General features: G+C 39.9%; 1 protein-coding gene across 2 annotated transcripts in view; it reads right to left on the bottom strand.

Moving 5' to 3' along the window:
• ATP6V0D2 (ATPase H+ transporting V0 subunit d2) overlaps positions 1–17,118 on the bottom strand; it is a 53,684-nt gene that overhangs the window by 13,503 nt on the left and 23,063 nt on the right. For both annotated transcript variants that reach the window (XM_049854082.1, XM_049854081.1), the window contains exons 3-4: positions 1,653–1,831; positions 74–153 (exon numbers count right to left, since the gene is read on the bottom strand). In XM_049854082.1, the coding sequence (XP_049710039.1) occupies positions 74–153; positions 1,653–1,831 (259 nt within the window). The remainder of the gene's footprint in view (positions 1–73; positions 154–1,652; positions 1,832–17,118) is intronic.

Genomic DNA, 17,118 nt, shown 5'->3' on the forward strand with positions numbered 1-17,118 from the left:
CAACTTTTAATATAGAACTCTAGTTATGATATATTGTTAAATAAAGAAAAACAATATTTGGAGAAACAGTTACCTTGTACAGTTTATTGCGCAGTAATTCAATATTCAGTTCATCTAGAGTATTTTCAGACATACAGTCTTGAAAGAATGGAGCTGAAAGCAGGAATGATCACACACAACAAATAATCAAAAGCATGATTACAAACTTTAGAAAAATGTATCCCAAACACACCACCCCGTGCTCACTCCTGATTAGATGAGTGCATGAACAGGTAACCCGGACTGGATAAAAGTAGCAATAATGATGATAATAACCAAAAAGCCAAACCTGCTGCTGTTTTCGATTCCAACTTATATCGACCCCATAGGACAGGATAGAACTGCCCCGTAGAGTTTCCAAGGCTGTAAATCTTTGCGGAAGTGGACTGGTACGTCTATGTCTTTCTCCTGCAGAGCAGCCTGTAGATTTGAACTACCAACCTTTTGGTTAGCAGTGCTTAACCACTGTGCCACCAGGGTGCCTTAATGATGATAATAGGAGTTATTAGAGCCACTGGCCAGGTTCAAACTACTAACTTCTTGGTTAGCAGCTGGGCACATAACTAGTGCACCACCAGGGCTCCTTGTGCTATAGTAAGATGCCATTATTTCTAAAATGAGGGAGCTTAAATGAGTTGAATTGCCCCGAGCCACTTGTTAGGACTGGGCAGAGAGCCCGGCTTCACACCCGGCTGTCCAGTTCCAGAGCTCATGCCCTTTCCACCATGCTATGCTGCCTCCAGTATTAGACACTTAATGACGACATAAGACTTTTTTAAATTTCTGTTTTGAAGGGCAACTATTTTGACAGATGATTAATAGTGAATTTCTAGGGACAGGAGGGAGTGAGGGGCAGAAAGGGAGGCATTGCTTAGGGGACACTGAGTTTCTGTTAAGGGTGATGGGAAAATTGGAAATGAATAATGATGGCAGTACACCATGATGAACATAACCAACACCACTGAATTATACATGGTAAAAAATGTTGAAATGGCCACACACACACATACACACAAAAAGTAAATTGCTACTGTCCAGGCTTCCTGATAATACTAAATAAAGTGGTGCTGTGATAAAGAGCTCGGCTACTAAACAAAAGGTCGGCAGTTCAAATCTACCAGCCGCTTCTTGGAAACCCTATGAAGCAGTTCTACTCTGTCCAATAGGGTTGCTATGAGTCCGAATCAACTCGATGGCAACAGGGTGTTGTTGTTGGTTTATATGCAACTTTGTTTACACAGAAGCCTAAAATAAAAACATAAGGAACTAGTCACGTAAAACCCAAGTAGACAATTTTTTTTTTAAAGTTACAAATTCTATCTTTAATTTCCACAGTAGGGTACAAAGTACAAAGGTTTGGAGGTTAGGAGATGAGCCCAGTTCCTTCACTATTACAAATAGCTTGTTTGTGACCCAAAGCAAGTTGATTCACTTGTCTTGACCAGAAAAATGAGGGAGCTAGACTAGATGATTCTTTACTGTTCCTTCAGTTCCTAGGAACCTGTATAGCATGACACCGTACTCATGGGGGAAAATTTGAATTGAAAGTACATTTTCTGATGACTTTGATAGCCTACGTAGGCAGCTATAGAATTGCTTTTATGCATTCATACCTAACGGTGTTTCAACCAAAATGGCATTAAAGAGATCTGAAGCTGTTTCCGCAATGTTGACTGCTTCCATTTCCATGAAACTGCCCAACGGGTGGCACTTCACCAGAATATCCTTCACAGGTTTTTTTTGCAGTGCACCATTCATCAATAGGATGACATTGTCTATCATGTAACTGCACCTGGTTTAGAATAAGTAGTACAATTATTAGGATAAGAAGCATCCTCCAAGTAAATAACACACACCACAGTTCAGGCACACACTCTTCCACTAAGTGAGTCCCATTTTATTTTAAACTCTGGGGTTTGGGAGATGTGCATGGGGTAAAATGTTTGGCTCTGAGTGTGTCATGGGTGGAAAAGACATATGCAGTGCCATAATAACCAACTGTTGTCTCGTGCTGTCAAGTCTGTTTCGATTCATGACAATCCCCTGTGACAGAGTAGAAGAGCTCCATAAGGCTTTCTTGGCTGTAATCTTTATGGAAGCAGATTGCCAGGCCTTTTCTTCTGCACTGCCACTGGGTGAGTTCCAACCGCCAACCTTTAGGTTACCAGACGGCTGCAAACCATTTGTACCACCCAGGGACTTTAAATAACCAACTAAAGCTAAATGAAACCTTGACTGACAGGAATATACAGGAGATGGACCCTACACAGTAATTGTCAGATGTAGTGAGAGTGGGTGAAGGTATGAAATTGACTTATCTGAATGGGCTGGGGCTTGAGATGTCAAGAAACACAGACCTAGAGAATCTTACATCTGCTTTAAAAAACTGGCCATTTGTCAGTGACGAATCTCTGAAACATTTCATAACATGGAGGAACCTGGAAGGCATTATGCTGAGCGAAATGAGTCAGAGGCAAAAGGACAAATACTGTATAAGACCACTATTATAAGATCTTGAGAAATAGTAAACCTGAGAAGAACACATACTTTTGTGGTTACGAGGGGGGGAGGGAGGGAGGGTGGGAGAGGGTTTTTTTATTGATTAATCAGTAGATAAGAACTGCTTTAGGTGAAGGGAAAGACAACACTCAATACATGGAAGGTCAGCTCAATTGGACTGGACCAAAAGCAAAGAAGTTTCCGGGATAAAATGAATGCTTCAAAGCTCAGCGGAGCAAGCGCGGGGGTCTGGGGAACATGGTTTGCGGGGACTTCTAAGTCAATTGGCAAAATAATTCTATTATGAAATCATTCTGCATCCCACTTTGAAATGTGGCGTCTGGGGTCTTAAATGCTAACAAGCAGCCATCTAAGATGCAGCAATTGGTCTCAACCCACCTGGAGCAAAGGAAAATGAAGAACACCAAGCCCACATGACAACTAAGAGCCCAAGAGACAGAAAGGGCCACATGAACCAGAGACCTACATCATCCTGAGACCAGAAGAACTAGTTGGTGCCCGGCCACAATCGATGACTGCCCTGACAGGGAGCTCAGCAGAGGACCCCTGAGGGAGCAGGAGAGCAGTGGGATGCAGACCCCAAATTCTCATAAGAAGACCAAACTTAATGGTCTGACTGAGACTGGAGGAATCCCGGCGGTCATGCTCTCCAGACCTTCTGTTGACACAGGACAGGAACCATCCCTGAAGACAACTCATCAGACATGAAAGGGACTGGTCAGCGGGTGGGAGAGAGACGCTGATGAAGAGTGAGCTAATTATATCAGGTGTACACTTGAGATTGTGTTGGCAACTCTTGTCTGGAGGGGGGATGGGAGGATAGAGAGAGAGGGAAGCCGGCAAAATTGTCAAGAAAGGAGAGACTGAAAGGGCTGACTCAAGACGGGGAGAGTAAGTGGGAGTAGGGAGTGAGATGTATGTAAACTTATATGTGACAGACTGATTGGATTTGTAAATGTTCACTTGAAGCTTAATAAAAGTTATTATAAAAAAAAAAAAAAAAAAAGACTAAAGGGGCACACCAGCCCCTGGGGCAAAGACTAGAAGGCAGGAGGGGACAGGAAAGCTGGTAATAGGGAACCCAAGGTTGAGAAACGGAGAGTGTTGACATGTCATGGGGTTTTTAACCAATGCCATAAAACAATGTGTGTACTGTTTAATTAGAAAAAAAAAAAACTGGCCATTTGAATCGAGGCCCTGTATAGTCTTAACCACTGCCACAGATCACTGGATGAAAATTAACTGAGACACTTGAAAACATTGTTACTGGCGCTGGCTGCATGGGTTACCGATTGCCTGTGTAAGAACTCACTTATGGCTGGAAAAGAGAGTCTGCTTCATAGTGGAGCTTCTAATGATTTACCCCCAATAAAAATTCTAACTACAGAAGTTTTTGAAGCAGGCCAATTATGCCTTTTTAAAAAGCGCAAGACTGTAAAGCTTCTTCCCCTCCAAAACAGCACTACCAAATTTAGATATTATGGAATTTTTTTAATCCTTTTTATCTCTTGAAAATGATATTAAAATAGAAGTGGGTTTTTAACTGTCCCTTTATGGCTCACTCACAAGTAATTACCTTAGAGGGAAATTGCTAGCCCTTGATAATCCTTAGCAGGCTCCAGACATTTAATTGTTCCCTACAGCAGCCCTGTGATGTGAAAGCATGTGAATTGCTAACACTCCCAATATACAGAATACTGAAATCCTCCTGGCTTAGTGCTTAAGTGCTACGGTTGCTAACCCAAAGGCTGGCAGTTCGAATCCACCGGGCGCTCTTTGGAAACTCTACAGGACAGTTCTACCCCGTCCTATAGGGTCACGACGAGTCGGAATCGACTCAACGGCAATGGGTTTGGTTTTTTTTTGTTTGTTTGTTTTATTAGACCAATGCAGAAGAAAGAAGTGGCAGTCTGTTTCTGTAAAGGATTTACAGGCTTGGAAGCCCTAGGGGGCACTTCTACTCTGTCCTATAGGGTGGTTATGAGTTGGAACCAACTTGACGTTAGTGGGTTTGGGTTTACTAGACCAATGTTGACGGGCAACAACACTAAAGATTTGGCCCACATGTAACACTCAGGCCTATGCCTGTATAGTGGGTGTGTGTGGTTGTGTACATAGGTGTTTGTGTGTGTGCATGCGTGTGTATTCAGTATTTTTTTTTTTTTTGCTGCTAGAGAGGTTGTGCCTTACATTGTGAAGAGCAAGGGCTCTGTAGATTGGATTCAAATTTATTCCAACTTTTATTAAGTGTCCTTGTTTCGGGACAATAACACCAGTTCTCATAGTTCAGGAAACCAAGTGAGAACCCAGGGCTTGGCCCGTGGTAAGGGGTTTCTCTTTCCTGCCCTCTCCCTCATCCGCATCATACATATGCACCAGACACGAAATTATAATTGGCCCTTAGGGGTGTCATGTGCCTAGAGGACAGTTTACTTTCCCCAGGGTCATTCATATGGAGGTGAAGAATGAAATAATTGCTGATGTTGCCTGAGTAATTTTTGAGCTTAAAGACACACCTGGGTATTCACCTAGTTCAAACTCATTTTTTCGACAATCGTGCTCATAAGTAGTGACAGTGGCAGAATTAACTTTTCTGCTACTCATGGTCTAGACGTAAAAAACCAAACCCATTGTCATCAAGTTGATTCTGACTCCTAGCAACCCCACAGGACAGGACAGAACTGCCCCATAGGGTTTCCCAGGCTGTAATCTTTATGGGACGAGACTGCCACAGCTTTCTACCATGGAATGGCTGGTGGGTTTGAACCACTGACCTTTTGGTTAGCAGCAGGGCCCTCAACCACTGTACCACATTTGTCCTCATTTTTAGTCCTAAATTTTTTATTCTAAAACTCTGATATTGGCACCTGTGAAAATCATGAAGTCACCTAAAACTGATAAATTACTGAATTTCAAAAAAATTTAATAATAATAATTGCTACTAATAAAATAGTAATAATAGTAATTTTTTAAAATGCCAATTCTTTTTGAGGATTTTCCTGTATGCCAGGCATTATATATATGTTCTCACTCAAGCCTGGCATCAGTCCAATGCTGTAAAGACCACAATGGCCACCACTTTAAAAAATACAATGAAACTGAGGCTGAGAGGGATTAATGACCTTGCCCAAGGTCACACTGTTGTAAAGAGGCAAAGCTAGGACCCCAAAGCTAATGCGGTGGCTCCTGATTAGTTTCAACTAAAACAGCTTAAACCAAACAATATTTGAACATTTTCCCTTTTGTCTTAGAGCTCTTTTTTATCTTGCTCCCTGACTTCTTTAAAGGATCGTGAAGATAACTAAAACATATTTCCCCTTTGCTAACTACCAAATTCTGGGCTGATGTAATAGCTGTTAAATGGCCAAATAACATAGAGCCATAATTTGGTGAGTTAGAGGAACTCTTGCTCTATGGATAAAAATTTTGAGTGCTTAAGTATCAGAAGCAACAGTTAAGAAATGGCTGATGTTCACTCAGCACTCTGGCATGAAATGGAAAAAGAGAAACATGCTGTAAGGCAAACGTAGCTCTGTGAAGCTAAGACGAGTTCAGAAGAAATGAGCCAGGCCCTTTCTGAAGACACAGTCACTAGAATGGTGGGCAGAGGTATTACCAGCATTCAATTCTTTACAAATAGACCTTATTTTTAAAACTTTGGGATTTATAGAAAAATTCTGAAGACAGTACAGAGAGTTCCAATATCCCCTGCACCCAGTTTCCCCTATTATTAACATAGAGTACATTTGGTACATTTGTTAATAATTAATGAAAAAATATTGATATCATTAACTAAAGTCCATAGCTTACTCAGCTTTCCTAGTTTTTACCTGATGTCCTTTTCCTGTTCCACAATCCCATCCAGGACACCACATTGCATTTAGTTGTCATGAGACTTTCCTTGTTTTTGATGACCTTGGTAGTTTTGAGGGATACTGGTCAGGTGTTTTGTAGGGTGCCCCACTATAGGAAGTTTCCTGTCTTTTTCATAAGATTGGGGGTATGGATTATTGGGAGAAAAATCACAGAGGTAAAGTGGTATTTTCTTCACCTCATATCAAGGATACTATTAACATAATTTATAACTATTAATGTTGACCTTGCTCACCTGGCTCAGTGGTGTTGGTCAGTTTCTCTACTGTAAAGTGACTCTTCCCACCCAACCCTATACTGAGGAACCCTGGTGGTGCAGTTGTTAAGAGCTACCACTTTTAACCAAAGGTCAGTTGGCAGCCTGAATCTACCAGCCACTCCTTGGAAACCCCTACTCTGTCCTATGGGGTCGCTACGAGTTGGAATCAACTCGAAGGCAATGGGGTCTTTGGTGGGGGCGGGGGTAGGTTTCCACACTGTACTCTTCAGAAGGAAGTCATTCTGCACAGCCCACACTTAAGAAATGGGGAGTCACGATCCCCCTCCTTGAGTGCTGAGCAGCTGCATAAATCATTTGAAATTATTCTTTCCCATTTACTAATTCATTTGCTTTTTGTTTTTATCAGTATGAACTTATGGATGTTTGCTTTATACTTTGGCTTGTAATCCAATACTATTTTTTTTAATTTAATTTTTATATTTATTTTTTCAAGAGTTTCATTTCAGTATTATTCTCACTCAGTAAGTTCCACTTCAAAGATGTCACTCATGACTTTCTTCTACTGTGTAGAAACTGACTATTTGAAAATCTTTTGCTCTAGTCAAACCCTCTCCCCAACCTCAGATCCATATTCTCTTACTTTCTTTCCAGGATATATGGCTACCTGATTTTCTCATAGGTATCTCATTCCTATTGTCTCAAAACCTCACTTCCCCTAATCTCTTTTTCCTTCTGCAATCCCTGTCTTAAGCAGGGATATCACGACCTAATCGCCATCAAAGTCAAACTGGGAGTCATTCCATTTTTTTTTCCTTGCATATCATATTTAATCAATTAAGTCCCAGTTCCTTTTGTCTCCTAAATTCCTCTTTTAATGCAGTCTTACATTTTAGTTTGGTCATCTGATTTTCTTGCTGAACTGCAGTAATAACTTCCTACTTTAGTCTTAACTCATTCTAGTCCATGCTCCTTTCCAAAAAACAAATCCCATCATGTCATTTTCCTTCCTAAAAATCTGTCAATGGTTTCCTTCTGCCTTTAGAATAATACACAAATTTCTCATCATTGTGTTCAAGGCCCTTTATTAGTTGGTCTGATTACTTCTCTAGCTATGGATGTGAATTAAACCATTAAAAAGTAAGTGTATATTTAGAAGAGCAAATAAGGCAGAGCGCCCCCCCTCCGCCCCAAAACCCTAAAAGCCTGGAAGGAGACATTGCAGGGAAAAATGAGGAGGGGCTGGAATGTTAAAAGGAAAACAGAAAGTGTTATCACAGAATGCAAGAGACAAAGGAAGCTGAGAGCTGTAAATACCAAGGTGAGTTATGAAAGGACTTAGCAATTAGTATGGTTTTGGTGATATGATGGGATAGGAAACAAGACTAAAGAGGGTTGAGTAAGTTAAGTGAGAAGGCAGAAAAAGCGACTGTAGACGATCCCTTTCAAAAGCTTGGTAGTAAGGGATAGGAGAGAAGAGAATACCATGTCTTCACATGGTCATCGTGAAAATTAAATCAGACCATTGACATAAACAGATTGCAAACCATAAAAAAAATTGTCGTAGTAGACTGAACCCAGGCTTTGAAAGAGCTAAACCTGATTGTAAGCCCAGCTCTGCCACTTAAAAACCAGTTTAACAGAAGCTCCATTTCTTTGGTTTTAACATGGAAATATTTCTTTAACTTTAAATGGTTGACATTAGGATTAGTAATACACACAAAAGTACTAGAAGGGTGGATAGGATAAAGGATCATGCACTGTTAGAGACAGATGTTTGCCCATAAACTGGACTTCGCAAGAATGGAAGCAAAACATTGTAAATTATATAAACCACGTAAAAAATCAAAATTGTATAACTATATAATCTGTGAAAAAATTAAAATTATATAAACCACATAATCTATGAAAATTTTGCAATTATTTATATTCTTTTATTAAGCCTGAGATCACCACATCTCTGTTGTTTTTCATTTAGTTCTAGGCAATACAATCCTTTCTAAATTAGCTGATTGCTCTAGGAAAATAAGGAGTTATCAACCCAGGTGTGGTGAATGGTACAGTCATTTGGAAGGATGGAAATATCCCCAAGACCATAAATCTTTTTACCTGTTGGGATACTGGCCCCAACTCTGGTTTACACCTATTTTATAAAACCTGTTTTATAAAATTCTGTTCTGCATCTTGTAACCTAGGTGTGTCCTTGTGTGATTACTATTTTGTATATGTTTCCTTTGAGATGTCTGAACATTAATGTTTAATGTTATCTCGCAAAACAACACTTGCTAACAGGTTGTCATGAACGGTAGCCACTTTTTTAAAAAACAGAAAGGACTGAATCCCTCTGTTAGATGAAGGCACTTCAATGCTTTTCAGTCTGAAATGTCTCCTCTCAGGCTCAGTTGAATAGTAAATAACTTGCTGATTACGACAGACTCATTATTTAAAAGCATTGCAGCTAAAATCTGGCTTCATCACAGGAGGCTTGAAATCACATCTTTATGTCAGGCCTTGATTGCTACGAGTTCCTTTTTACTCAGAAGACAGAGTCAGCACCCTTTCCTCCGCAATGCCTGAGACTGTGCTGTCAAAGGCAACGATTTTCTGTTTTTGGTGACCAGAATTATGCGCTATATTAGCTGGGTCACACTTGTATGCATGGACAATGCAGGCACATAAAATGCCTCTTCAGAGGTCATTGTCCATGGAAAGCCGGAGGGGGGGGGGCGCTGAAATATATTTGGTGCATTTTTTAAGTGACTTCATTACTTACAGGTTCAGTTACCTTTCCTTAGGGTGCTGATTCACTTTTAATATGTCGTACCATTAGTGAGGAAACCCTGGCGATGTAGTGGTTAAGAGCTACAGCTGCTAACCAAAAGGTCGGCAGTTTGGATCCAGCAGGCACTCCTTGGAAATCCTATGGGGGCAGTTCTACTGTCCTATAGGGTCGCCATGAGTCAGAATTTTCATGACAATGGGTTTGGTTTGGCTTTTTTTTGGTACCATTAATGATCATGACATGGCAGATAAGAGCCGTGTTGGAAGTGGAAAAGATACTTGTTTTATATATGTACTATATTAATTAAAATACTATATATAATGTACTATATTAATTTTCAAATGAAAGTTTTCCTTGATTACACTGGTGAACATTTCAGTCACATCCCAGGTTTGTTCCATCTGAAGCTCACCGCATCTGCTCAAATGGGGCAGCCATGCCATTTTGCCTAATTGCTGAATAGTCTGTTGAGGTTTAGAATAATCAGATAAACACCCTGCTTCCTCTTGAAATTTGCCATTTTTGGTAGCATTTCTTACTTCCCTGAAGTTTCCTTTTTTTAAGTAGAGGAGGTGAAAATGGAAATAATTTTAAGGGGAATTAATTTTGATGTCCCATTCATTTTCCCTTCCGGCAAAATAAAGTCCTGAAAAATTACTTGAGAAGTCAACATTGCCTATGATAGCATATTCTAGAACAAAGCTACGGCTCACTATGCATTTCCCAAACCCTTGATAGCTCTGGAATCTTTAGGAAAACTCTCTTCTCTAGCATTTCAAATTCTTTACAATCTTGGTTTAGCATGTTTTGGATTCAAAATCCCCCAAACTTGTTTGTCCTCTTCATCTCTAGACATAGAATTCCTCCCTTTCCCACCAATCACTAAAAGTTGAAATCCTTCCCACTCTTCAAGTTCATATTCAAATACCACATTTGCCATTAAACCTCTAAATGTCTCCAGCTAGAAGTGATAATACATTTTTTCCCCTCTAAATTTCTGCATTATACTTATCCTATGGTTAAATTAGAGGAGCTTTCATAGTGCAGTGGTTAAAGTGCTCAGCTGCTAACCAAAAAGCTGCTAACCCACCAGCTGTTCCATGGGAGAAAGATGTGGCAGTCTGCTTCCCTAAAGATTTATGGCCTTGGAAACCCTATGGAGCAGTTCTACTCTGTCTATAGGGTCACTATGAATTAGAATTGACTCGATGGCAATGCATTTTCTTTTTTTTCTGTTTTAGGATTAGTTTTCAATATACATTGGTAGTATCAGTGGTACATGTTGAGAATATTTAGCTGTCAATCTCAAACACATATTACATAGCTAATACAAGATAAGGTATGGATTTCTGTAGTTAAGTCTGCCACTAATTGGCTATGTTCTCTTAGGTGAGTCATTTTACATGTTAATTTCAAATATAGTTATTTGCAGGTAATGCTTATCCATCTTTATGTAGTATAATATCCTTGAAGGTAGGGACTTTAGTACATTTTTTTTTTTTTAATAATTTTTATTGAGCTTTAAGGGAACATTTACAAATCAAGTCAGTCTGTCACATATAAGCTTATATACACCTTACTCCATACTCCCACTTACTCTCCCCCTTCCAGTCTCTCCTTTTGTGACAATTTTGCCAGTTTCTAACCTGGATCAGACCTTCTATCAGACTGGGAACATAAACAGCATTTTTTCAACGAACGAGTAAGTTTTTCTCTATGTTCATACGAATATATTAGCTCTGCTACCCACAGAGTAAACAGAAGTGAAGGTATCTTACCCCCAGCTCCCTTTCTAGGAGTTATAGCTGCCTGTTCCTTGCTTGTCCTTTAATTTCTCCATCCAGGAGAAATTATTGTAATACTAGAGAGGTTCTTCCAGTATTGCCCCTTCCCTATCCATGCATATGAATATTCTGGTAACTCATAAGAAAACACCAATAAAGAAATTCTTCTTGCCCGTTAGCCAGGTTAAACATTCTGTGTCTATCATAGTCTTTAGTGTACTCAAAACACCAGTCACAGCAGACCGGAGAATCTTATTTCTTCTAACAAGGAAAGAAAACACACAGCCCAGAGGGTAGGAAAGAAATAAGACTTCTGGACATTGTTGAAGTCTGAGAGAACAATCTGGTAATATCTATCAAAATCTAAAACCTGCATATGCTTTGACAAAGCAATTTCACTGCTGGGAATCAGTCCTAAAGAAATTCTGGCATGAGAAAGCAAAGATACATGTACAATGAAGTCCAACGCAGCATTACGTGAAATAGCGGAGAAGCGAGTCAGCCTAGATGGTCAATAGGTGAATGACTAAATAAATTAGAGTACACCTCACACAATGGGAGATGACAGCTTTGTTAAATGAGATAGATCTATACACATTTATGGAAAATGCCTAAATAGATTATGTAAAAAACAAGACAAATTTTAGACAATACATACATGATCCCACTTTCCTAAAACAATCAAACCAACTGTCTATATTTTACACATATAACTGTTGCTGTCAAGTTGATTCTGACTCATGATGACCCTATAGAGCAGAGAAGTTTCCAAGGGGTACTCTTTAGGGAAGTGAACTGCTACATCTTGTTTCCACAGAGTGGCTTGTGGGTTCAAATGGCCGACATCTTGATTAGCAGCCAGGTACTTAAACACTGCATGACCAGGGTTGCTTTTAATATATATAAAAATATAGATACATATGAAATTTGTTTCCACATAGAAAAAAATTCAAGAGATATGCACCAAACTTATCAGTAGTTACCTCTGGACTTTGGGAAATGGGTATTGAAATATAGTGTTTACTGGATCTCTGTTTCCTTATTTTTAAAAAACCCAATAATATTTATGCCTCCTCACAAAGTCATGAGAATTAAATGAATTAATACATTGAAACTGATTGTAAAAGTGCTGGGTTATAAAAAAAAAAAAGCACTAAATAAATTTTAATAAAAACTTAAAAAAATAGGTGCTCTTTTTCCATTATTCTAGGGTAGTGAATATCTGGATTAGTACCACGGTGTATTTTAATCTCTCAAATTTGTTTCACCAAACAATTCGTTGGGGAAGGAGTATTACTTTGGCAAACAGGTTCCTGGGATCAAACATGCCCCCTGGTGGTTGACTGATGCCTAGCCAGCAAGTGGATGAACAACAAAGGAAAGAACATGGCTCTTAGCATGCCACAGCAAGGGGAGTCCAAGGAACCCTGGCTGCTCAATGGTTAAAGTGCTTGGCTGCTAACCAAAAGGTGGGCAGTTCAAATCCACCAACAGCTCTGCAGGAGAAAAGACCTGGTGATCTGCTCCCATATAGGAAACCCTATGGGGCAATTCTACTCTGTCCTATATGGTCACTCCTGATTCCACAACAAACACCAAGGGGAGTCCCTGGGTGGTGCCAACTACTAGCTGAAAGCTTGGCAGTCAAAACCACCCGGAGGTGCTTTGGAAGCCAGGCCTGGTGATCTGCTTCTGAAAGGTCACAGCCTTGAAAATCTTAGGGGAGCAATGTCAGAATCAACTCCGCAGCAACTGACAACAGGGGAGAACTATTTGTGATGGCATCCTAAGCGCTTTCACATCCATTATTTCCTTAATCCTCAGACAATCATTTTGCTGACCTTGTGTGGCATCAGCAACCTAGCAGTAGTTCTTGCAAGTTAAGCCTCTTAGTCTGTGCTCTCTCTGCCAGGTGTGCGTTGTCCCAGCCATGTCCACATACAGACATGCTCCCATCCTTCAAGCCTCAGGCATCACCTTCTTTATGAAAATCTTTTCTGGCTCCCAGGTGGAACATTATATTTTATTTTTGAGCATTGTGTACATATATGTGTGTGGGTACATTTATATATTTTATATGTATACATTTTCAGTCAAGGCCAGCTTCATGGGAGCACAATCTGGATAGTTGCACAGGGCCCCACACTTGGTTTAATGCTCTGCTGTTTCCTTGGATGGTGGACATGCTGTCAGGAGGAACTAGTCCCTGGAGCAGGACATCATGCTTGGTAGATTAGAAGGTCAGCACAAAAGAGGAAGCCCCTCAATGAGATGGATTGACACAGTGGCTGCAGAAATGGACTCAAACATAGCAACAATTGGAGGATCACGCAGGCCAGGCAGTGTTTTGTTCTGTTGTACACAGAGTTGCTATGAGTTGGAACCAACTAGGTGGCACCTAACAACAATAACATCGCCCTCTTGAAATTCTTATTTTTTTAAAAGGGGGCCCATATTTTCATTTTGTACTAAAAAAAAAAAAAATTGTACTAGGCCCTGCAAAATACGTAGCCTGTCCTGTTTTCAAACTCACAGCTCGATTCTGCATATAATTATTATTTCTGTCTTACAGATGAAGAAAGCAAGGAATTGAGTGACGTTTTTCAAGATCCCTTAGCTGGTATTTTGTGGATCAAAGTTAAAACCTACTGGTTGTATTTCTCACCTGCATCAGAGACAGCTGGTAGTCTCGTTAAAAGGACACATTCCAGGACCTACTGAATCATAATTTCAGAGGCACTGTCTTGGAATCTATGAGTCGGAATCGACTTGAAGGCACTGGGTTTGGTTACTGGGTCTCGGAATCTACCCCTTAAGCAACTGCCTTAGAGAGCAACGTCTATATTCAATTCATCTCTAATGCTAGAATCTAGCACAGGTTTCACCCACAGCAGTCACTTAATAAATGTTTTCCTAATTAAATGAACATCACTGAGGTACAGATACAGCAAGTATTGCTTTTGCAGAACAGTACCAGTGTTTTTCAATTCGCAAAGCACTTGAGAGTTTGAAACGCTGAAGACCTTATCAGCAGCTACAGTTGAGACATTTTTGCCTTGTACTTGCTCCAGATTGAAACATTCATATTGAATCTACCGATATGAAACCTTTAAGACAGCACAATCTTTAAGGCTTCAGAAGAAATTTTTCTGGGCAATAGAGGTTCAGAATCACAAATCACAATGGTGTCGCATAGTCAGTCCTAACAATACAATTGAGAGTCTGATTACCAAAATCAGTTTAACAAATTAAACACTAATGCAGACTTTGGGGTAAGGGGCAGACAAACTTACATCCAAAATGTCTGTGATGGATGGAAAGTTTTATATAGTCATTTAAAAATGTTGGTTTAATTTTCTTTTTTGACATGAGAAAAATGCTGATAGAACAAGAGAAAAATTAAGATTCAAAATTTTACTGACAGAGTGATTTTAGTTCTGCAAAATATAGAAGAGCATAGAAATATGTCAAATATAGAAATATGGTGAGATTAAGAGATTTATTTATATAATTTCCTGCATTTCATATTCTTTTTTTATTATTAGAAATAAGAATCAAAATTCTTTATCTTACAAATTCTCTCTTCCCTTAGCTTAGAACTCTTAGGAACCACTATGTTTTCTTTCACCTGACATAAATCAAAATACATAATTCTATTACGCCTATCTCCCAAATGTGTATCTAACCACTGTCCCCTTCTTCTTATCTTTACTGTTGCTACTTCTCATCTAAATATTTTATTTATTTTTATTGCGCTTTAACTGAAAAGTTGACAATTCAAGTCAGTCTCCCATACAAAAATTTATATCCACCTTGCTATGCACTTCTAGTTGCTCTCCCTCTAAGGAGACAGCACACTCCTCCTGTCCACCCTGTATGCCCCGTGTCCATTCAGCCAGCTTCTGTCCCCCTCTCTGTCATCTAAATATTTTAAATAGCTTCTTCACTGGTTTGTCTGGTTCAAGCCCCATCATTTCAAGGCCTCTTTTATAACACCAAGGGGAACATCTTCCTAATATATACATCAGAACAATTCCCTCACATTAGGAGACAGTGGTGGTTCAGTGGCTAAGAGTTCAGCTGCTCACCAAAAGGTCAGCAGTTCGAATCCACCAGCTGCTCCTGGGAAACCCTATGGGACAGTTCTACTCTCTCCTATAGGGTTACTATGAGTCAGAATCAACTTGACGGCATCGGACTTGGTTTTGGTTTTAGAGTTGAAAAGTAAAAAGAAAAAACATCACCTTTGGAGACACACCTGATGTCACATTTTAGCTTCTCTACTTACTAGCTAAGGGGGCAGTGGTGGTTCAGTAGAATCACAGCAGGTAGAATTCTCACCTTCCATGAGGGAGACCCAGGTTTGATTCCCAGCCAACGCATGTGATACACAGCCACCAATTGTCTGTCAGTGGACACTTGTGTATAGCTATGATGCTGAACAGGTTTCACCAGAGACAGACTAGGAAGAAAGGCCTGGCAACCTACTTCCAAAAAATCAGACAATGAAAACTCTATGGATCACAATGGTCAGATCCCACTGTTCATGGGGTTGCTATGAGTCGGGGCTGACTTGATGGAAGCTAATAACAACAACAACATACTGGCTATGAGGACTTGATCACTTTATTTTATGTATGCCCCAGAAATAAGGCATTATAATAGCAATTATTGATTATTGAACAAGCATTATGTGGCAGGCACGATGCACAATAATCCTAAGAACAGGTATTCTTCCATTTTCTAGATGAAAAACTAAAGCTTTGAGGTTAAATTGTCTTAAGTCCCAGGGGTAGAATCAGGCTCCCCAGTGCTCAACAATTCTGTCATACAGCCTCCCGGTAGGAAAATACTCCTCATCTCAATGGTGCTGACGGTTAAGTGACAGGTACAGCAAACAAGAAGCATGCAAATGGTAGTGTCCTTTCTGAAAAGCCTTCCTTTGTTTTTTAAAAATTTAATTGTTGTAAAACATATAAAACAAAAACTTTGCCGTTTTAACCATTTGTAAGTATAAATAAAGTGACATTGATTACACTCAACTTGTTGCGCTACCATTACCATTATCCTTTTCCAAAAGTTGAAAACTGCTGCCATCAAGTGATTCCCACTCATAGCGACCCTTTTGGACAGAGCAGAACTGCCCCATAGGGTTTCCAAGGAGCGGCTGGTGGATTCAAACTACTGACCTTTTGGTTAGCAGCCAGGCTGGCCTTACAGACTTAATGTTAAAGCCTTTAACCTGGCATCCAGGCTCTTTACTCTCTTAGCTCAGTCTACACCTCTGCTCCTGTCTAGGCCTCAGCCATGTCTGAGATGATTTATCATTTCCAAACACAAAATCCTTTCATCCTTCTCTAATGTGCAAGTTATTCCTTCAATCTAATGCCCATTTTTAACATCGGTTCAATTCTACTTTCCCTGCAAAATCTTTTAAAATCTGAATTGGTTGTTCTACCCTCTAGGTTCCTCCAGTTGAATGCTCAAGACTCTACCATAGCTGTTACCTAATTCTGTCTGATGTTGTGGCCATTTGTAGACACATCTGGTTGCTCTATTGGCATATAAGCTCCTAGGTGAAGAGTTTGGCTGCTAACCAAAAGCTCTGCAGTTTGAATCCACCAGGTGCTTCTTGGAAACCCTATGGGGCAGCAGCTCTACTCTGTCCTATAGGGTCTCTGTGAGTTGGAATCGACTTGACAGCAATGGGGTTTGTTTGTTTGTTTTTTAAAGCAGCTCTAATTCGATGGCACTGGGTTGGGTTTTTTTTGGTTTAATGGCTTCTACAGCTCCCAGTAGCTCTAATTAAATTCATTTTTTAACTGTCAGGTGATAAGATTACCCAGTTTATCCCAGTTTGCCTAGGACATTCCCAGTATTACCACTGGAAGTCCTACATCTTG

The sequence above is a fragment of the Elephas maximus genome, chromosome 15, assembly GCF_024166365.1.
Source record: "Elephas maximus indicus isolate mEleMax1 chromosome 15, mEleMax1 primary haplotype, whole genome shotgun sequence".
In the NCBI taxonomy this organism is placed as follows: Eukaryota; Metazoa; Chordata; class Mammalia; order Proboscidea; family Elephantidae; genus Elephas; species Elephas maximus.